The following is a 23,120-nucleotide window of genomic DNA, read 5'->3' on the forward strand; positions in this document are numbered from 1 at the left end:
TCTACATCAAGCTATGTGTTTACTTTAGGAGGTGGAGCCATTGCATGGAGGAGTGTTAAGCAGAAATGCGTTTCAGACTCAACCATGGAAGCTGAGTATGTAGCAGCCTCTGAGGCAGCTAAAGAAGCAGTATGGCTCAGGAACTTTCTAATGGACTTAGATGTAATTCCTGGTTTGCCCAAAATCATCACAATTTATTGTGATAATAGCGGTGCAGTTGCAAACTCGAAGGAACCACGAGCCCATAAGGCAAGTAAACATATAGAGCGCAAGTACCACCTGATACGAGATATCATGAAGCGAGGAGAAGTTATCATCGTCAAGATTGCATCAGCAGATAACCTGGCAGATCCTTTCACTAAGGCTCTTCCGGCAAAAGCTTTCGATCGGCATGTGGAGGGAATGAGAATCAGATGTATGGCAGAAGATATGGCAGCTTAGTCATTAGTATAAGTGGGAGATTGTTAAAGTGTATACTGAAAGCCTAAGATTTTGTAAACATTTATTTTGAATAAAGAATCACATTTGGTCAAATTGTCTACATTTGTTTGTAGTTGTTCAATTAATTTATATTGTAGATAACATAGTATGTGGTGTCACGTACAGAAGATGATGTTATCAGTACCTTATAAATTATAAACAGTAGCTCACGACCAAAATGGAAGGGAACAAACTATTGGAAGGTCGTAGTGTAATTAGGAATTAATTTATCTTAACTATATAATTACACTAGTACACTTAGAGTGTATTGAGTATGACCATTAGAGGTCGTTTCTTTTATACTGACTTTATAAAGGAACAAAGACCTCAGTTATTATGGAAGTGTGTGCTCTTAATCCTAATATAATAACAAGCACATATATTTGATATTTATTTCTTTAATTTATCAATGGGTGAGATTTAGTTCGATAAATCAATAAGCCCGATAAGTTGGGAAATGATATCACTTATAGTGTGTGTTGTTGATTATAGAAGGAAACTGTGTCCTAGTGATCTAGGTTGATAATGTCCCCAAGAAGAGCTCATAAGGATTGTCATGTTAAACTCTGCAGGTGGACTTAGTCCGACATGACGATAAGGTTGAGTGGTACTATTCTTGGACTAAGATATTAATTAAATGAGTTGTCAGTAACTCACTTAATTAGTGGACATTCGACATCTTAAACACAGGGAGACTAACACACTCATAATAAGAAGGAGCCCAAAAATATAATTTGAGATTGGTGTGGTAGTTCAATAATAGTTCTCTAGTGTAATGAATTATTATTGATAAAATTAAGTTGTGTGTTCGGGGCGAACACGGGATGCTTAATTTTATCGGGAGACCAAAACCAATTTCTCCTCTCGGTCTCTATCGTAGCCTCTTATTTATAGAGTACTATATCCACCTATACCCACCTTCATACCCATGGTGTAGGGGCCGGCCAAGCTAGCTTGTGGATCAAGCTAGGGTCGGCCAAGCCTTGGTCCATGGGTGGCCGGCCCTAGCTTGAACCCAAGCTAAGGTGGTCGGCCCTATTAAATTAAAAAAGAATTTTAATTTTAAATTTTTCTTATGTGAAAGATATAATTTATTGGAGAGATTAAAAATTAAAATATCTTTTTTATAAGGTTCTACAAAAGATTAAAGAAAAAGATTAAATCTCTTTCCTTATTTGTAGATTGAAAAGATATTTTATTTTTCTTCTTTGTAAATTATTCACATGTTGAAAAATTAAAATTATAGAAATTTATTTTTATCAACCATGATGGGATTTTAAAGGAAATTTTATTTTTTTAAATTTCCGAAGACAAATAAGGAATTTTTAATTGTTGATTGAAAATTATCTTGTTTGCTCTCCATGAGGTGGTCGACCATGACATGTTTAATTGGGAAATTTTATTTTATTTTTATTAATTAATTCATGTCAAGGAAAGTTAAGGAAATTTTATTATAATTAAATTTCCTTATTTGCCAAAGCTAAGGATTATAAAAGAGGGGGTTTTGGGAGCCTTCAAGGAAAACAACCTCTATTATTTTCTCCCTCTTTTCTTCCTTGGTGTGGCCGGCCACTTCCCTTTCTCTTCTCTCCATCCTTTGTGGCCGAAACTTTCTTCCCTCTTGGAGATCAAGTGGTGGCCGGATTCTAGCTTGGAGAAGAAGGAGAGAAAGCTTGCATCCCTTGGAGCATTGGTGGTGTTTTCTCTTCATCCTTGGAGGTGCTCTTGTTGTGGCCGAACCTTGCAAGGAGGAGAAGAAGGTGCTTTGGTGGTTTCTCATCTCGGAAGATCGTTGCCCATACAACGTCCGAAGTTAGAAGAGGAATACGGTAGAAGACCTAGAGGTTTTTGCTTGCAAAAGAAAAGATATACTAGTATTTTATTTCCGCATCATACTAGTTTTATCTTCATGTAAAAAATACCAAATACAAGAGGCATGTGATTCTAGTATTTCGAATTTGTTTTCGATGTTGTGTTCTTTGTTTTTCTTTTCTTTGTGATTTGATTGTTCTTTTCGGTTGACCTAAAGTTATTTAAGGAAATTAAATATTAGCTTTCCTTAAAAGGCTTTGTCTAGGCGGTGGTGGTTGTTCCCATATCCAAGAAGGTCATGTGCCTCGCCATGCAGTCCTGGAAGCCAATTTTGGAAATTAATATTTAATGGAATTAATAACCTAGGTGATTTGGATCGAACGTGTTAAGTTCCGCAGGAGATCCAAGTCTAAACCTAAAAAAACAAATAGATTAAACTTTGGATCAAACGTGTTAAGTTTCGCAGGCAATCCAAGTTTAATTTAAAAGAACACATGGTAGCTAGAAAAAGGTTCAGACCTTTGTACAAAATTTTTGTACAGTGGAACCATTAGGTTTTCCGAGTAGCAACCAACAGACTCGACATTGGCAGAGCGGAATTTCGGCCGAATGGACGTGACACAAGCACAGGGGAGTTCCGGTCAAGCGGACGTAACACAAGTACAGTGGAATTCCGACACAAGCACAGGGGAGTTCCAGTCAAGCGGACGTAATACAAGTACAGTGGAATTCCGGTCGAGTGGACGCAACGCATGCAACGAAGTCCCGACTGAGCGGGTGGTACACAGAAACAACAAAGTCTCGGCCGAGCGAATATTCCGCTCGGCCTAGCAGCAGCCCCCGTGTGTTATCCATCGACATCTTTTTGGGAGTTAGTGCCGCTGACACCAGGCATGGTGAATCAGAAGAACGTACGGTGAAAGCTTCTACTGTCACATCAGAGATATGCTCCGCCTCTTAAGGTATTGTGTCGGGGACACTTTACTGACAAGTTTTTTCAGGGGAAACTTAGGGAAGCGTGCTCGCCTTGGGGAGCGTGCACGCACGCTATAGGAACTCTATATAAAGGGGGGTTTAAGCATCGGTGGAGGTACGCAATAGATACTATTCGTGCTACACTGTTCACTCTTGTTGTTGCTTCGCCTTCTACTTCATCGCCGGTGACTAACTTGAGCGTCGGAGGGCCAACGTCCGGACCCCTTCCCTGACTTGGTATTGACGTCATATATGTTACGGGTCGGAACAAAGTCTACAGGCAATCAACAAGAGCGTCACATATTTAACTTTCTATCTCATCGACTTTCAAACAAGATGAGAATGTATCATTAATTTATAACTTAAATTTGACGATTTTAATTATTTTTTCTATGGTAAAACATATATTTTACAAATAATTATGATTATTATTTTTATAAATTTAATTTGACCGTGCTGTACAATTTAATATTAAACGGGCAAATTCGTCCAATTTGGGCATTTGCTCGTCTTTAGCTGAAAGGAAGAAGAAAACAGATCAAATGAAAGAAAAAATAAAGAAAATGAATTTGGTAAAAGCTAAGAAAAATAGCAAAGAGGTTAAGCAATGTGTCGGGAGAACCTGTGAAAAAAGTTCAGAACCGGTAAATTGAAAGCATTAAAAACTTCGTCACGTCCCATGTTTCCGACCATGTGGATCTGCTCACTGACGTGTAGGAGAAGCTACGATTCTTCACATTGTTTTGGCTACAACTCACAATATTTGCTCTCAAACATTAATAAATTCAATATGTATTAAATTTATTCATTTAATTTAATGAATTATTTAACTTCTTTATTTAATTAACCTTTTATTTATTGAAAGCATATAAATAAGCAATTATCAAATTGAACATATTGCTCATAATTAAACATTTGATTTATTTACAGTTTTGTCCATATTGCCCTATCCATCTTGCTATTTCACATATTTAGTTGCTTCTTTGCCCTATTTCTTTTACGTAGTTGATTGTTTAATATGATGTTTGATTCGCTACAAGTTTATTCAAGTCTAGTAAGCAGACAGAGCTTTTATCTGTTTGCTGGCTCGAGATCAATTGCTCAATAGACAGTCGATTGCTCTCCCAAAAGACAATGTAGACAGCATTCATGATCTACAAGTTAAATCCCGATTCATATGGTCTTCATTCCAATTCCCAAAAGGCCTCCTTCAAATTAGGAGCTCATTCACAAGAAAATCTCTCTTTGGTAGCAGATGATGACGAGGAGGAAGAAGAAAGGCAAATACAGTTGAGAGAGGATGGATGGTTGGAAATGGAGCTAGGCGAGATTTATAATGATCAAGGCAATGAAGGAGAGATTGTGATAAAGTTTTTTTTTTTTTTTTTACTATGAAAAACTCCATTGGAAGAAAGGTCTTGTTTTCGCTAGCTTTGAGATAAGTGTTGGGTTTGGAGCGCAGTAGAAAACATATATTGAATTATTGATCTTTTTATGATATATATAGTTTTATATAAAATAACATAAAAATATATCTCGAATGCTCGATAGGCGTGAATGATATTACAAACAGATATGAGCCCCACGTGTGACTCCTCTAGCGATATCCACGCGCACTAGATCACAAATTTGATACGATCCATTAGGTGCTAGCCTCTTGAATCGATAAATTCTTGGAAACACTACCGATCTCTCACGATGGAAGAAAATGAAGAAGAAGTTGACAAGGGAGAAATGAAGATAAGGAATTCTTCTTATTGAATCTTTTCGAGGATGACTACTTATAGTCTCAAAGGAATACGAAGAGTTAAGTTCTCAATAAATTTATCATTTATGATTTGTATTAATTATGACTCTTGAACTTCCTCATTAATTATCATTATTATGACTCTTTGAATTCTCCATTAATCATTATGATTATGACTATTCGAATTCTCTCATTTTTGTATCAAATAAAATCATATTTGATCTTGATCTCGACTAGCTTCCGATACCACTGTTCATGTCTACGTGTTATACGTGCGACCCTCTAGGTTTTATATACGAAGACAGTGTAAATTCATATACAGACTAAGGTAATCATCTAACAACAATTTTTAGTCACCCAGCATGATAAATTTAATACGAGTCATAAACTGTAAACCACCATGAATCAATTATCGTGTAATTCAATCTCTGTATCAAAGTCTATATCCCAATTAATTCGATACATTATGCATCATTATCAAATTAATTGTTGTACTTGATTTCCAAGATATAATAGACTCCTCTTGAATGATAAATCATTCCTTCTATGATCATGAATTTTGAGTCATTAATATCTCTATCAAGCGACCAGGATGTTAACTCCTAATCCAAAAGAGCAATGAATCCTCTATTGACTCAACATTATTCTTTCTATGCTTTGTCATACACTCAACTACCGTATTAATCATAATCCGATTAAAGACTACTTTTAACGATGTCAAAGCACATAACTTCACGCATAGAGTAAATGAATGTCTTAAGTCAAAAGATCAATTACACTCATTCATAAAAGGAGTGACTAATGATGCTTAATATGTGGTTTTCTCTTAAGCGGGTCGTGTCTATAGTGTACCTCTAAACTTAAGACACCTCCAAGTACAACTTAGATATTCATCTCTTGGTCTATCTCGACCTAGTCATACTCAGCGTTGATATAGATATCCATATCCCCTATATATATTTATCCGATAAAGGATTATTTTCATATTAATATATCAATTAATCTATGGGACTTTATCATTAATCATATACGTACAGAAAAATAAATAATTAATAATAAATACTTATCTTTATAAAATAATTATCTACAAAATATATAAAGAATATTTTAACACATAAATACACACTAACAATAAGGCCGATCTAAAGAAAGGTGGATGCTGAATTCCTACGTTAATTTGTTTATAAATTCAATTAAATGCAGTTTTCATGATTATATATATATATATATATATATATATATATATGATCAAATGCTTCTCATTTCTTGCTTCTGCAGGCTATAAAGGTCCTTGAGACGTAAACTTAGCTTAAATCATGTTTCGAGTCTTATTTAACAAAATCAAATTCTTTCTCGTGTGTAGACCGTAGCATATAAAACAACAGAACTATATGAAAGGTCCTCTAAGATTTTTCATTATATAAAATTCACTCTCTTAAGATTTGTTTTTGAGTTTATTTTTCTCTTTTTTTAAAATTCAATTCTTTAAAATTTCCTTTTTGTCAAACATCTGTTTGAATTTTCTCCTTTGTTAATATTCAGTTAATTTTGATTGAGAGGTTTCGTTTTAATTTGGATGGATAAGATCAATTGTGTTATCACCGTCTTGCTACACTAAATTGAGTTGCCCAGTTGAATCAGTAGGACTGGACAGAACTGGGCAGGCCACTTAGACTTTTGTTATCCAGTCAAATCAGTGGGGCCAAGTAGGTCACGTGGTGGATCGGGCTACGCAATTCAATTCAGTTAGTCCGTTGGTCAGTTATCGTAGAATGCAAATTATACAAAGATGTTCTTCGTGCAGATCGAATAATTTCGTCAGAGCAATTGATTCTTAAGTTGACCAAATCTTATGGATTTACATCCAATAGACTAGTCTGGAGGGTGCCAACGGCTACGAAAGTTGGATTCGATCTAGTCCATACCGAAACACGATTAGTTGACTTCTTTGAAGTCGAACACCACGCAGGAAATAAATACATTTATTTTTTAAATTTAAAAATAAAAAATGAACAGTAGATATTTAACTACAAAAGACTTCTAGTTCTCTACCTCAAGAGTCAATTCTCAGACACTCTTTTCTCCTGCTCCTCCTCCTCCTCCTCCTCTCCAGCAGAAATCGCAAACATGGATACAGCCGGCGTCGCAATGATGGTCGGAGGATGGTTTCCGGGCTACATCATGGATAAGCTGGTCAACTTCGTCACGTCCCATACTTCCGACCACTGGGATCTGCTCACTGACGTGGAGGAGAAGCTCAATGAGATACAAGCTCGACTCCCTCGCATCCGAGCAGTGATCCATGCAGCGGAGGGTAGGCCGATCAGGGACCCAGCCTTGGTCGACTGGCTGCGGCAACTCAAAGAGGCGGCCTACGAAGCGGACGACCTACTGGACCAGATGGAGTACAGACAGCTGGAGGATCAGGTTCAAGACAGGAGCAAGGTAAGTGCTTTAGCCGCATCGGCTCTTAGGTTTTTCAAGAACCTATTTGTTTCGGACGATGAACTCAAGAGGTTGAAGAATCTGCTGGGGGATGTGGATAAAATTTACTCCGAAATCGACCGCAAAAATGTTGAGCTGAATGAAGACAATGCAAAGCACACCGCATCAATAAGGGAGACGAGCTCCTTCACTCAGGAAGTGGTGTTTGGGAGAGATAAAGAGAGGGAAAGGATACTTGAGATGTTGCTGAGTTCAGGAAATGATGCTGATTTCCTCAACAAGGGAGCTGGGAGCGGCAGCCATGCGAGTCTCGGTGTGCTTCCAATTGTTGGCATTGGGGGAGTTGGGAAGACAACCCTAGCACAGATTATTTACCATGACCCAAGGGTCGCTGACCATTTTGAGCTCAGAAAGTGGGTTTGTGTATCTAATGATTTCAATGTGAAAAGGATTGCAAGAGAATTGGAAGCTGAAGAGTCTTCTGATTATCGCTGGGATCATATTAGCTTAGATTCACAGCTAACTAAGCTCATCCATGCTACTGAAAGTAAAAGATTTTTGTTTGTACTTGATGATGTATGGGATGAAGCTGGAAGAAAGTGGATGGAGCTTCGAAGTGCCTTGACCTATGGGAACAGAGGAAGCACTATTCTGATAACAACTCAAAGTCCAATAGTTGCCGAGGTTATGGGAACAATGGACCAAATCGAGTTAAAGCTTTTAGAGGAAAGTGATTATTGGAGTCTCTTTGAGCACTGTTCATTTGGTTCAAGAGTGATTGATCCATATCTAAGAAGAAAGTTGCAATCAATTGGTCGACAAATAGCTAAAAAGCTACATGGTTTACCATTATCAGGGAAGGTGGTAGGAAGCTTGTTACATGCCAGGTTGGAAGAACAGTATTGGAAAATGATTCGAGAAAGTGAATGGTGGGAAAATGATTTTCTCTTGGAAAATATCCTTCCATCTCTAGGGCTGAGTTACCAACACCTCAGCTCGAATGTGAAACAGTGTTTTGCTTTCACTGCCATGTTCCCAAAGGGCCACGTATTTGATAAAGAACAGCTCGTCGAGATGTGGATAGCTCAAGGTTTTGTCAGACCAGAAGCTCAGCATGGAAGGATGACACTGGAGGATATTGGGAATCAGATTTTTGATGAGCTAACTTGTAGATACTTCTTCCTACATAGTATAAATAAGAGATATGTGATTCATGATCTGATAAGAGAGTTGGCAGTGTATATTTCAAGGGATGAGTGTTTTGTGATTGATGATGAACCTTCCAAAATTCCACCAACTGCTCGTCACTTGACAGTAATGAGGACAGCTGAACTTGACACACTGGCAGAATTATCAAAGCTTCATAAAGTGCGAACACTTGTATTCTATCGTGATTATCATCCTGAAAATTTTTTCTCTTTGGGAGAAAATGGTTCTAGACAATTTTATGAATCACTGGAAAGAATTTTGAAAACTCTAAAGAATTTACGAATATTGGATTTATCATACATGCTGATAGAAATAAAGAAGCTACCAGATGCTACCTGTGATCTTTCACATCTCCGATATTTGGACATTTCCGGCACTAAGATTCGGCACCTTCCTGGTTCATTCTCTAAGAGTTACCATCTGCAAGTGCTGAAATTAAATCGGTGTTGGATTAAAAAATTACCAGAAGGAATGAATAGGCTTATCAAATTGCGCCATTTACATGCTGATGCAGACACAATTTCTCTAGTAGATGGGATCGGGAGGTTGACTGATCTTCAAGAACTAGATGAATTCCGTATTACCAGGAAGAGAGGACACCAGATAGGAGAGCTCAAGGAATTACGAAATATTCGAAGGCGATTAGTCATACAGAATCTTGAGTGTGTTGAATCTCAGGAGGAGGCCATGGAGGCAAAACTAAAGGACAAAGAATACCTTGATCATCTTGTGCTCAACTTCAAAGAAGGTAAAAGGAGCCAAGGAGATATCCAGAAGGATATATTAGAAGGCCTTGAACCTCATTGTAATCTAAAGAGACTGGTGATTCAGAACTATGGATGTTTGAATTCACCATGTTGGTTGGAGAAGAATTATCTTACAAATTTGGAATCAATTCATCTTAATTGCTGTGCTAGGTGGGAAGATCTTCCACCATTGGGCCATCTCCCATTTCTGATGGACATATTTATTTTCAATCTTCCAGTCAGAAGAATTAGTGCCAAATTTTATGGGGATGCTGATCAGGTCTTCCCTTCATTGCAAGAACTAGCATTCCATACCTTGAATGAATGGGAGGAGTTGTCCGAATCAGACAGTAGGCCAATTTTTCCTTGCCTTATGAAAATGAGAATAGAAAATTGCCTTAAGCTAAGAAGAATCCCTGTTCTCCCTTTGATATCAATCAAACATCTTGATATTCGGAATTCTGGTGATATTGGCAATGCCCTACCTGACTATTTGCTAACTTTAACCTCTCTAACATATTTGGAGTTACATAATTGTGCACAAAGAGCATCTGTGTCTTTATACAACCTTCAATTCCTTGAGTACTTAAGACTGGTTCAATGTCCGGAGTTGAGCTTAATTGGTGGATTACAGTCTCTTGCAAATCTGAAAGACCTAATTATTCATGCATGCCCAAAGTTATTTGAACCTGCACAGATGCCAGAACAACCATATGTTGAACAGGAAATGAGATCTCTGTGCACCGTTTGGATTGATGATGATGTTCTCAAACATGTTTGGGTAATACTAGGAAGGACCCCATGTATTCAGGTACTCAGAATCCATCATTGTAATGATCTTTCTCACTTCAACCCTGAGCATGAGGAGTGGTTTCAGCAACTGACTTCCCTACATTTCCTTGAGTTCCACAACTGTTCAAGACTTCGAAAGCTTCCTTCTTCCTTAGGAACTGCCTCCATCAAGATTTTATGCATTCACCATTGCCCAAATATTGAGTCACTGCCAGATAATGGCCTTCCATTCCTGCTTCGAAAATTGGAAATGCACGGATGCACTAAATTGAGAGACCGGTGTAGGAAGGATGATGGGTCAGATTGGCCACTGATTTCAAATATCCCCAACATAGACATTGATGGTGAATTAATACAAATGAAATAACAGCAATACCAAATAGACTGGAGATTGTTTAGGTATGTTTTGTCATTATGCATTTCTTTGAAGTTCTCAGGTATTTTTTTTTAATTTTATTAACTAGTTTAGTATACCCATTTGCTACTGTAACAATAGAATTAATAAAGTTAGTTTAAAGTTAATCACATAAAGGAAATTAATAACTTATTGTAATTAAGTTTCGAATGTTGAAATAATAAATGGGCGAGGGATTTAAGCATAATACTGTAATATGACTGCACCTTTAAGCAAATTACATTAGATAAATTATATGAAAAATGGAAATAGCATAATTGCAATTGCAAATTTACCTTCATGCATAACTATCATCAATGATTGATATATTTTAAAAACAATAGAACAATTAGATGATGAAAATATTTAATCACAAATAAATAGTTACATTGTAGATAAACAATTGAAAGACACTTGTAGCTAATAATGTAGAAATGTCATGTATTTGTATATCAAATCAGTTGGCCTACAATAACTCACATTCTTATAACATAAAAGATAAGGATGCTCCATATATCTATATTCTTCCACTTTCACTTGTGTAGAATTACCATAATAGATCGAGTGTTCGGTTACGAGTATGTATACTGGTAAAAGAAATATTTACAAATGCTTCTTAAATGCAATACATTTAATTGAGGACTCAAGGCATGGTCCAAGGAAGGGTACTGCATGGGAAGAGGAATTGGGAGAGTAGATAGAAAATGGTGAGATTGAGAGAGGATGCCTTTAGAGAAGTTGTAAGGGGTAGGGTTTAATATATAGAGATCACTTGATATTTTTTAACTTTCTAAATTCCTTTTTAAAAGAATTAAAGACACATAAAAGGAAATGAAACAACTTAATTGAGAAATCATCTCATTATAGATAATAATTAGATTAGGTTAGAATTGATAATAGGAATAATCAGAAGATAGAATTAAAAAATAATAAAAGGATAATAATACTTAAAGCTAGAATTGCATTCCTTTGTTTTTGTTTTTTCTGGACCTATCATTTTCCATTTTATAAAAGAACATTCCTTTGTTGTTGTTATTTATTTTTCTTTCATGTCTATTAAATGTCCTTTTCCCTTGAAACCCTTAGTTATTGGCTTCCTAGAGCTTGGTAAATGATTGCAAAAGCAAGTTGCAAGAGGAGTTTGCTACAATGAGATCCTTCTCGTTTGTTTGCTCCTTTTTATAATTAGAAGCGATCTCAGATTGCTTAGATACTGTGTGTGCAGAAACTAAAGCTTGATTGTCATATATTAACAAACAGTTAAGATGGTCCAAAGAAAATGCTAAGATCATGCATGAACATGCGTAGATCATTATAAAAATTCATTTTCTCCGACAGCATTCTCATAGTAATTACAGTGAATCATTAATTTGCAAAACTCTCAATAATATGTTTAATTTACAGTACAGAATGGATTCAAATAGGGAGCAAAATTCATAGCATGAAGGAGGATGGCCTCAGTAAAGTTAGGGGTTGTTTGCTGAAGGTAAAACTACTCAGATCAGGACCAATCAATTTGAGTTGAGTTTTTATCAAAGGTTGCGTTAGACATGTTCAATTTGATAAAGGGTGAAGGTGTACCAGGCCAACCAAAGCAAAGATTTCGATGGGCTAATTTGCAGATATTTCTTTCTACATACTATAAATGTGATTCATAATCTGATAAGAGAGTTGGTAGTGTATATTTCAAGGGACGAGTGTTTTGTGATTGACGATGAACCTTTCAAAATTCCACCAATTGCTCGTCACTTGACAGTGATAAGGACAGGTAAACTTGACACACTGGCAGAATTATCAAAGTTTCATAAAGTGCGAACGCTTGTATTCTATCGTGATTATCATCCTGAAGATCTCTTCTCATTGGGAGAAAATATAATGGTTCTAGAAAATTTTATGAATCACTGGAAGGAATCTTGAAAAATCTAAAGAACTTACGAATATTGGATTTATTGTACATGCGCATAGAAATAAAGAAACTACCTAGGGCGGTAAATGAACCAAGCGTTCGTGAGGTACTGAGGTGTTCGGCTTGGTAAGAACTTATTTATGTTCGTTCAATATATATAAGATTAATTAAATAAATAAGCTTGAATAGCTCATTAAATTAAATAAATAAGTTTGAACACATATGTGTTCAGCTCATTAACATTCGTGAACAATATTCACGGACCATATTCATTAATAAAACTCTTTTCAATATGCTAAATAAATAATAAAATAAAATAAATAAGTTTAAATTATCAAGCTCAACAATCAATCAAACAACTAAAAATTTCAAACAATCAAATAAGCTTGAATTGAGAGTTCGATAACATCTAAACGAACCAAACTCGAACCAAGTTCAAGCCAAGCTTGAATTGAGAGCTCGATAATATTTAAATGAACCAAGCTCAATCCGAGTTTCAAACAAGCTCAAATTCATAAAAAATAAACCAAACCAAGCTTAAACAATCATTTCAAAAGCTTGGTTCATTGTAAGCTCGGCTTGGCTCAGTTATCTTATCAAACAACCTTGAACACCCCAAAGCTCGACTTGGCTCGGCTTATTTACAACCCTAAAGCTACTAGATGCTACGTGTGATCTTTCACATCTCCGATATCTGGACATTTCCGGCACTAAGATTCAGCAACTTCCTCGATCATTCTCTAAGATTTACCATTTGCAAGTGCTGAATTTAAAGCGGTGTTGGATAAAGTAACTTCCAGAAGGAATGAATAGGCTTCTCAAAATGCGACATTTTCATGCTGATCCAGACACAATTTCTCTAGTAGATGGGATTGGATGATTGACTGACCTTCAAGAACTAGATGAATTCCGTATTCCCAGGAAGAGGGAGCACCAGATTGGAGAGCTTAAGGAATTACGAAATAGTCGAAGGTGATTAATCATAAAGAATCTCGAGTGTGTTGAATCTCAGGAGGAGGCCTTGGAGGCAAAACTAAAGGACAAAGAACACCTTGATCATCTTGTGCTCAGCTTCAAACAAAGTATAAAGAACCAGGGAGATATTGAGAAGGATATAATAGAAGGCCTTGAACCTCATTGTAATCTAAAGAGATTTCTGATTCAGAACAATGGAGGTTTGAATTCCCCATGTTGGTTGGAGAAGAATTATCTTACAAATCTGGAATCAATTCGTCTTAATTGGTGTGCCAGGTGGGAAGTGTTGGGTTTTTCGGGCCGCGAAAACCGCTTTTCGCGTCGCAGAAACCCCGAATCACCCAAGGCCAACGGATCCGTGCAAGGAAAACCAAAATAAATACGAGTACGAGTTTGAAAAACCTTTTAGATCTACTCCTAGATCTATGTGTTAAGAATATACCTTGAAGCGTGCCCTTTCGCGTTCCCGCTCGTCCAAGGAGTTGTCGAATCTCTAGACCGTCAAGCGTCGGTCCTCTAGAAGTATCCACACGAACAATTCTTGATGGAGAAAACCTAAACAAAGGTGTGCTAGCACCTTGATAGGTCACGGCAAGGAAGAGGAGGGAGAGCAAGGAGAGAGCACAAGGAAGAAGAAAGAGTTACACCACTTGAATGGAAAAATGAATTCACCATTCAAACCAAAGTGGCCGGCCACTTCTCCTTTGTGTAACTCCCCATTAAATGCAATTAATGTGAAGTTATTAAGAAAATGACTTTGTAACTTCCATGAGATGACACCCATAATGATGTGGAATATCATCATTGGTCCACCTAATGCCAACTCACCAATGAGGTGGCAAAAGGTCAAGTCAAAATTGACCTTTGGTCTTCCTTCTTAAGTCAAGTCAAACTTGACTCAATCTCTACCATGATGGATCTAATCCAACCATTTGATTCGAGTCAACTTAATATAATGAATCTAATTCATTAAATTAAATTGATCCAATGAGTCAAAATCAAAATTATACTCATTGAACACATGAATCAACTTGAGTCGAACTCAAGTTGGCCCAATTAGGATTACTCTTAATCCAATTTGATTCATCAAATGAATCTAATCCTCTTGGTTCATCATATGAACTTAATCTCCATCTAATTGCCCTAAGTGTGTGACCCTATAGGTTCTTGTAACGTTGGCAATGCCCTAAACCCATTTAGGAGCATAAGTAATGAGCGGTATCTAGCAATACATCATTACTACCCAAGTTACAAGAATGTCGAGATCCGACATCACCTTGTGACTACTAATTGTGACTCCTCACAATATATGTGACATTGTCCTTCTATCCTAGACATCTAGATTGATCAATATGAGGCATAGACCGTGTCATCCTCTAATCAATCTAAATCTTGAACTCCAAGTAGACTCACTCGATCAAATGAGCTCAACATCTAATGTTGACTCATTTGGGCATGGCCATGCACTTAGTGGTCTCACTCTATCAAGAATACCGATGTCGCTCCCGTATATGGGAGGGATAGATCCCATCTACATCACTCATCCTCTACATAATTCGTTATATACCCAGAATCGCCTTTATAGTCCACCCGATTGAGTGACGTTTGACGAAACCAAAGTACATAACTCCTTATGTAGGGATCCATGGTGACTTCAGGTCTAAGGATTAATAGTCATACTAATAGCCACATGAGAAAGTATATGACACTCATATAACGATCCATGATACTTTCTCATGGCGGGTCATTCAGTATACATTCTCCAATGTATACCCATGTGTCAGCTTGATATCTCTATATCCATGACTTGTGAGATCAAGTCATCGAGCTGACCTACATGCTAGTCTTATTGCATTAACATTGTCCCTGAATGTTAATACTCGACTAGGAATGATTTAGAGTAGTGTTCCCTATATCATCTCACTATCGATTCAACTAATCGATTGATATAGGTATGAACCTTCTACTCAAGGACGCTATTATACTTAGTCTATTTGGCACTAATACAAATAAGTATAATAACCAAACAAATGCCTTTATTAATATACAAGAATATGATACAATGAGTCCATGCAATCATCAAATGATTGGTTCTAGGGCTCTAACTAACAGGAAGATCTTCCACCATTGGGTCATCTCCCTTTTCTGATGGACATATTTTTTTAAAACCTTCTAGTAAGAAGAATTGGTGCCAAATTTTATGGGGATGCTAATATGGTTTTCCTTGTTACTAAAAAACAATTTGTTGTCGGAGATTTTTGAGAACTTAGTTGAATTTAAAATTATACAAAATTTAAATTCACTTAACTGTTGAAATGACCTGAGCTGATAATCTCAGGTTGCGAGCTGGTGTCTGCCAAGTGCTTAACGCATGCTTCACAGTGTTTGACCGGGCGAGTTAGTTGCCGACCGGGCGAGTTAGCTGCCAACCGAGCGAAATAGGTTAAGGTCGACCGAGCGAATTGAAGGCTTCTGCCGACCGAGCGAAGAGGCCAAGGCCGACTGAATAAAGAATCCGACCAAGCGAAGTGGCCGATCGAGCGAAGCTTAAGGCCGACCAAACGAATCGAAGGCTTCTGCTGAATAGCAGAGCGGCGAACTGAGAGATACCCGACTGCTATCACGGGCATTCCACTGAGTAAGAAATGCACGATAGAGGAGATAGGGAACGTAGGTAGAGATTCAGCTTTTCGTGCGTGTTACCTTTTGCCTGTGGTCGTAGCCTCCTTATATAAGAGTTGAAGACCAAAGGGCAGTGTTAATGATCGTTTAAAGATCATTATTCGCCAACGTTTCACTCGACTACATTAATTTTTACCTGGCAAAATGTTGATTGTTCCACTTGGACAAATTTTGTCGACCGGCCTGACCAGTCCAGCATTCGGCGTGCACGGATTGTGCCTGTATACGAGTCAAAATGGTTCAGTGCAATCCAAGCCTTGGATTTGCACCCCCTGCACACCCACACATGAGAGAGAGCTTCTCCCCATACAATTGTTCATATCCTCAATGCATGTGAATCAATATAAACTAACCAACATGCCTTGAAACTCTCAATGTGGAACTAAAGTCTCATTCACAATGGAGCTCCATGTCTCTTCCACCTCTTCTCCATTCACATATATCCAACATTCCCTTCACTACAAGAACTAACATTTCATGACTTGAATAAATGGGAGGAGTTGTCTGAATCAGACAGTAGGCCAATTTTTCCTTTCCTTAGAAAAATGAGAACAGCAAATTGCCTTGAGCTAAGAAGAATCCCTGTTCTCCCTTTGATATCAATGAAACAGCTTGATATTTGGAATTCCGGTGATATTGGCAATGCCCTACCTGACTACTTGCTAACTTTAACCTCTCTAACATTGCTGGAGTTAAGAAGTTGTGCACAAAGAGCATCTGTGTCTCTATACAACCTTAGATTCCTTGAGTACTTAAGACTGGTTCAATGCCCAGAGTTGAGCTTAATTTGTGGATTACAGTCTTGCAAATCTGAAAGACATAATTATTGATAAATGCCCAAGGCTAACTGAACCTGCACAGATGCCAGCGCAACCATATGTTGAACAGGATTTGACGTCTCTGTGTACCGTTTGGATTGATGATATTGTTCTCAAACATGTTTGGGCAATACTAGGAAGGACCCCATGTATTCAGGCTCTCAGAATCCAACATTATAATGATCTTTCTTGCTTCAACCCTGAGCAAGAGGAGTGATTTCAGCAACTGACTGCCCTAAATCTCCTTGAGTTCGATGACTGTCCAAAACTACAAAAGCTGCCTTCTTCCATGGGAACTGCCTCCTCCATCAAGATTTTAAGCATTCACCATTGCCCAAATATTGAGTCACTGCCCATTAATGGCCTGCCATCCTTGCTTCAAAAATTGGAGATGTACGGATGCATTAAATTGACAGACCGATGCAGGAAGGATGATGGGTCAGATTGGCCACTAATTTCATATATCCCCAACATCCATATTGATGGTGAATCAATACAGTATAAATAACAACAATACCAAGGAGACTGGAGTTGGTTAAGGTATGTTTTGTCATTATGCATTTCTTTGAAGTTCTCAAGTATTTATTTTTATTTTATTAAATAGTTTATTATACCCAGTTAGCTGCTGTAACAATATAATTAATAAAGTTAGTTTAAAGTTAATCACATAAAGTAAAAAAAAACATTGTAATTAAGTTTTGGAATGATGAAAAAATAAATGGTTCAGGGATTTATCATAAAACATAATATATATAAGCATAATAATAAGCAATATTGTAGCCCTGGGCAATGGTGCAGTGGTAGAACTCCTTTCCAATTTTCTAGTAATCTAAAGGATCGCAGTCCTCCTCGTTTGCTTGCTCTTTTTTATAATTAGCAGCAATGTCAGGTTGCTTAGAGACTTTGTGTGCAGAAACTAAAGCTTGATGGCCATATATTAACAAATGGTTAAGTTGGTTCACAAAGAAAATGCTAAGATCATGCATGAACATGTGTTGATCATTATATAAATTCATTTTCTCCAACAGCATTCTCATAGTAATTGCAGCGAATCATTAATTTACAAAACTCCCAATAATTTGTTTAATTTACAGTACAGAATGGATTCAAATAGGAAGCAAAATTCATAGCATGAGGAAGGCCTCAGTAAAGTTGGGGGTTGCTTGCTGAAGGTAAAGCTACTCAGATCAGGACCATTCAATTTGAGCTGAGTTTTCAAAGGTTGCATTAGACATATTAAATTTGATGAAGGCTAAAGGTATACAAGGGCAACCAATGCAAACATGCGCAGGTGTAATTAATTATCATGTAAGTAAAGATACAGTTACTTTGCATTTGCTATTAACTTTGTTTAATATTGGGGATGCATAACTCGTGTCCTGCATGCATACTCTGTAAAGCATGGAGTATTATGTTTTCTGGAGTTGCCATGTCACAAGAGTAGCATGACAGATTTGGCCCAACTCAACAATGAGATCAATGGCATGAGATGTGAGAAGAAGAGTGGGTTGGAAACAGGGGCTGTGCCTTTTCCCTTACCTCACCTGATCAGCCTGATCAGCTCTTTGCAACCTCTTCTGTTGCAGCCAGTATTAAAATAGGAACTCGGAGGACTGTGTGTTGAAAAAATCTTGTGGGAGTCCTTCCCTCCTTCGGACATTGATGAGATACTATCACAAAATGAGGAACCGCCACATCAACGGCTCCTTAGAGCAGGTCCCACGGATATGGAGGGATACTATCACGGCCACACATCTGGTGGATTACTCCTCTAGGAAGGACCTGTACTTCCGCCTCCTCGTCGATGTGGCAAAACTGGTAGGTAGATTCATGTCATGTGCACAATATATCACGGCACTGATAATTCTGAATTTGATTACACAAGTAGTGCTGAAATTGACTTCTTGTTCAACTACAGAGCTTCCAATTTGATAGGTCAATGGGGAATAAGACTCACATGCTATCTCTGGAAACCATGTATACCCTGGATCCTCATCCTCAGCATTGTCGATGGATTTCTCTTCCACGCTCCTGGTAAATTCTAGCTTGTTTCTTTAAAAAAATTTGCTTTACCTTCTATTGCAACTATTTTTAAGGAAGAGCATTGTCGCACTTTTACCCTCTTTTCAAAATGCTCACATAGTTTTAAAATCGTTTAAATATCTCCTTTTCCTTTCAAAGAATTAGTTTACCTGATGAAAGATTGACATGGCGAATATCTGGCACACCCACCAAATCATTATCAATTTATCATTACTTTCATTATGAGAATTATAAAGGTTTTCATGAGTTTCTTCTTTTCAATTGTTCAACTACAAATGTAAATTTTCTAACACTCATGTTTAATATGATGTTTGATTCACTACAAGTTTATTCAGGTTTAGTAAGCAGGCAGAGTTTTTATCTATTTTCTGGCTCGAGATTGTCGGCTCAATAGACAGTCGATTGCCCTCCCAAAAGACAATGTATACAGCATACATGATCTACAAGCTAAATCCCGATTCATATGGTGTCGATTCCAATTCCCAAAAGGCCAACATCAAATTAGGAGCTCATTCACATGAAAATCGCTTCTCTTTGGTAGCAAAAGAGCAACCTGCTTTCTCTTTATTTGTCATGCCAGCCAAAATAAAAGACAACAGCATAATCTAATTTAAAAAACAGCATGATCAGTCGAATCCTAGTTCAGACATTTTAAACAGAATAACCTAAGATTAGCTCTTTGATCTGGTCGTTGGTGGATGCCCTATCCAAAGCTGTCCTTCCATCTGCATCCCTCACATCGTACCTGGCACCTGCTCTCATCAGCTCCTCAATCTTAGGCACGTCACCATTAGAGGCAGCTAGCATCAGCAAGATATCCACAGGATGAACGTCTAGGTTTAGCAGTGCTTGTATATTCTCAGCCATTCTCATGTGAGTGAAGTACTGCAAAGGTTAAGAGAGACGTCTTTATCATTTATCAATCCAATTGAGATTTCCAATTCCAAATTGAACTACAGATCAAGTAAACCACTGTAACAGGGTTAGGAATTTACCTGCCGGACATCGTCCCGATCAAAATCATCCCGCGTCATGGGGCCGGCGGTGACGACGCGATTCCGGAGGCGGAGCCAGAAAAAGGCACTGGATCCCCCCTCGTCCGGCGTGACCTTGGCGCCGAAGCAGCAGAGCCGCCGGCGCAGGACGTCGAACGGAGAGCTCAAATTCTCGTCGGAGGAAGAAGCAGCAGGCGGGAAGGTGACGGAGGAGGGGACTTGGTAGTAGAAACTGCAAGGAATCGATGCCATGAATGACTATTGTCTGCCTCGATCAATCTTCTCCAGGCGCGGGAGGGAAAGAAGGGAAAAGATGGGATTTTTAAGGCGACGGGATCCGGAATGTGAGGGAAAGGGGCGGTGGAGGAGGAGATCACGGCGAATGTCTCCTGATTCGGAAGGCAACAGATTCAGTCATTAAATGCGATAAATATTGTGGATAAGATCGCCATTCTTCTCGCTTTACCGTATCTTCATCTCCGTCATCGCTATTCCTACCATTTTAGATAAATTAGCGTTAAGATTTCTTTCTTTAAAAAGGAAATCATTACTAATATTATTCCCGGTCAATCTAATATCAATGGAAATAAATTTGACCAAAAAGTCAACCCAACCGAAATAATATAACAAGCGACACCCCAACTATGATGGTGTACAGCACACAAGTTGCAGAGCCAAATTTTAATTGTATTTCTGTATTTGGATAATTGAATATTAATTAATTATATCTTTGTAGGTAAAAGTTGTTTCCATTGCTCAATTTGCGCGCCAATGATTCATTAAATATTCAGTAAATATTTTTCCCCCAGTTTTATTAAATACTTTATAAATTAAACGAAAATATTTTATATAAATTTAAACTTTGTGACGTGATTATTTTTTATAAAATCAAAACTTTATTTACTAATTGAATGCTTATTTTTCCATAAATTTAGATTATTTTTTCTTTACTTTTACAGGTGTTCCCTTATCATGAAAATTAAAATTCACAATCACAAATTAAATTTTGCATACACTCCTTATGTAAAAAAAATTATTTCCATTTCCTACATATAAAGTTTGGTTTACTTCAATTATAGCATCATTTTATCTATTACCCCTCATTATTTTAGGTAAAAAAGTTTAAAATAAGATTTAATTTCTTCTAAATTTAGTACATTTAAACTTGAATCGAGTATATTTTCTAGAAAATTGAACACGGTTTATTTCCTGCTTAATATAATTCCTCCTAAATTTAACACCATTTAAAAATAGGGGTGGTAATTTTTGACCTGACACGAAAACACGACCCGAACCGAACACGAAAAAATCAGGTTAGGGTTGGGTAGTTTCGGGTTCGGGTCGAAATTGGGTCGACCCATTTGACCCAATTAATAAACAGGTCGGGTTCGGGTCAACCTGAAATGACCCGATTATAACCCGCGAACCCGTTTATAAATAATTATAAATTTAAACTAAAATTACAAATTTAAAAAAGTTAAAAACCCTAAACATAGAGATATGTTATGTTATTGATTGCAATGTTGCTATGGCTTATCATTTATGATATGAATTTTCAATTTGTGTAGATAAATGTTATTTTTAATTTTTAATTAAATATACAAATTTTATTTAATGAATTCAGGTCATATTCGGGTCAAACGGGTCAAACAGGTTAAACGGGTCAAACGGGTCGAACGGGTTAAACGGGTCAAGCGGGTTAAACGGGTCAAACGAGTCGGGTTCGGGTCGGGTTCGGGTCAAGTGCAAATAAACAGATCAGGTTCGGGTTGAATATTTTGACCCGAAATAATAATCAGGTCGAGTTCAAGTTGTCATTTGCCAACCCGCCAACCTGCCAACCCGAACCTGTCAACCCGAACCCGAACCGAATTGCCACCCCTATTTAAAAAGAATCAAAAAGTTTAAAATAAGGTTTAATTTCTTCTAAATTTAGTACATTTAAACTTGAATCGAGTATATTTTCTAGAAAATTGAACACGGTTTATTTCCTGCTTAATATAATTCCTCTTAAATTTAACACCATTTAAAAAGAATTTAATATATTTTTGATTAAATTGAGTATCATTTAAAGAGAATTTAGTATATTTTTATTTACTTAAACTCTATTTATGTAAACATCATTCTAATTGCCCTTCATTTTTAGGCACAAAAAATTTAAAATGAGGTATAATTCATTTTAAATTTAGCACATTTATACTTGAATCGAATATATTTTATATCAAATTGAGCACAGTTTACTTCCCATTTAATATAATTCCTCCTAAATTTAGAATCATTTAAAAAGAATCTAGTATATTTTCTATCAAATTGAGCATCATTTAAAGAAAATCTAATATATTTTTGTTTACTTTAACACCTTGCATGCAAACATCATTACCTAATTGACTCATTTTCTTAGGTACAAAAAAATTTAAAATGATATATAATTTCTTCTAAATTTAGTACATTTAAATTTGAATCAATATATTTTCTATCAAATTGAGTATAATTTTTCCCCTGCTTAATATAATTTTTCCTAAATTTATAACACCATTAAAAAAAAATCTAATTTATTTTTCATCAAATTGAGTATCATTTAAACAGAATCTAGTATATTTTTTATTCAATTGAGCATCATTTAAAGAGTTGTACTTAATTTGATAGAAAATATATTATATTCTAGTTTAATATGTTGAATTTAGGAACAATTATACCTCATTTTTTGATTTTTTGTACATAAAAAATGAGAGGTAATTATGTAAATTAATATCCATTATGATTGGTTAGAAAGTGAAAATAATTTTTTTTACATGGAGACTAGATGCAAAGTTTAAGTTTGATTGGAAATTTTAAGATAATTTTTTCTTTTTTTTTTTATTTTTATTGGCATTTTTTTTTAATAATTCAAATAAAAAGCTGGATAAGTATAATAATTAAAAATAACGAGCGAGGAACAATTAACAACTAGATCCGAATCAAACATGCGTTACACTTCCTTGGGTCGTGCTTCCCATTATGAATAGTCAACTCCACCACAGTACAAGTCAACGCCGGCAAGGATCTTTAAATAGATTTCAAACTAATCTCCGCCCAACGCCATCTAATGATCGATTCTTCCC

At 36.7% G+C, this 23,120-nt stretch overlaps 2 protein-coding genes and 1 long non-coding RNA gene across 3 annotated transcripts; 2 read left to right on the forward strand and 1 right to left on the reverse strand.

Annotated features, from left to right (window-relative positions):
* Positions 1 to 7,088: 7,088 nt before the first annotated feature.
* Positions 7,089 to 12,666, forward strand: LOC122014459 (putative disease resistance protein RGA4). Its single transcript, XM_042570692.1, has 2 exons — positions 7,089 to 10,605; positions 12,005 to 12,666. The coding sequence occupies exon 1, from the start codon at positions 7,142 to 7,144 to the stop codon at positions 10,571 to 10,573; it is 3,432 nt and encodes a 1,143-aa protein (XP_042426626.1). The 5' UTR covers positions 7,089 to 7,141; the 3' UTR covers positions 10,574 to 10,605; positions 12,005 to 12,666.
* A 2,879-nt stretch (positions 12,667 to 15,545) lies between these two features.
* LOC121998366 lies at positions 15,546 to 19,199 on the forward strand. Its single transcript, XR_006116483.1, has 3 exons — positions 15,546 to 17,521; positions 18,076 to 18,799; positions 18,900 to 19,199. It is a non-coding gene; the product is annotated as an uncharacterized LOC121998366 (long non-coding RNA).
* Positions 19,200 to 19,610: 411 nt separating this feature from the next.
* Positions 19,611 to 20,519, reverse strand: LOC121998371 (protein LHCP TRANSLOCATION DEFECT-like). Its single transcript, XM_042553282.1, has 2 exons — positions 20,020 to 20,519; positions 19,611 to 19,909 (listed from the first exon to the last, which is right to left on the reverse strand). Exons 1-2 carry the CDS (start codon positions 20,269 to 20,271, stop codon positions 19,676 to 19,678), a joined length of 486 nt encoding a protein of 161 aa, XP_042409216.1. The 5' UTR covers positions 20,272 to 20,519; the 3' UTR covers positions 19,611 to 19,675.
* Positions 20,520 to 23,120: the final 2,601 nt, after the last annotated feature.

This window comes from Zingiber officinale, chromosome 1A, assembly GCF_018446385.1.
Source record: "Zingiber officinale cultivar Zhangliang chromosome 1A, Zo_v1.1, whole genome shotgun sequence".
In the NCBI taxonomy this organism is placed as follows: Eukaryota; Viridiplantae; Streptophyta; class Magnoliopsida; order Zingiberales; family Zingiberaceae; genus Zingiber; species Zingiber officinale.

Coding starts and splice junctions, on each gene's coding strand:
- LOC122014459 (XM_042570692.1), top strand. CDS start 7,142: ATGGATACAGCCGGCGTCGCAATGATGGTCGGAGGATGGTTTCCGGGC.
- LOC121998371 (XM_042553282.1), bottom strand. CDS start 20,271: ATGGCATCGATTCCTTGCAGTTTCTACTACCAAGTCCCCTCCTCCGTC. Junction 19,910..20,019: donor ATCGGGACGATGTCCGGCAG/GTAAATTCCTAA, acceptor TAACCTTTGCAG/TACTTCACTCACATGAGAAT.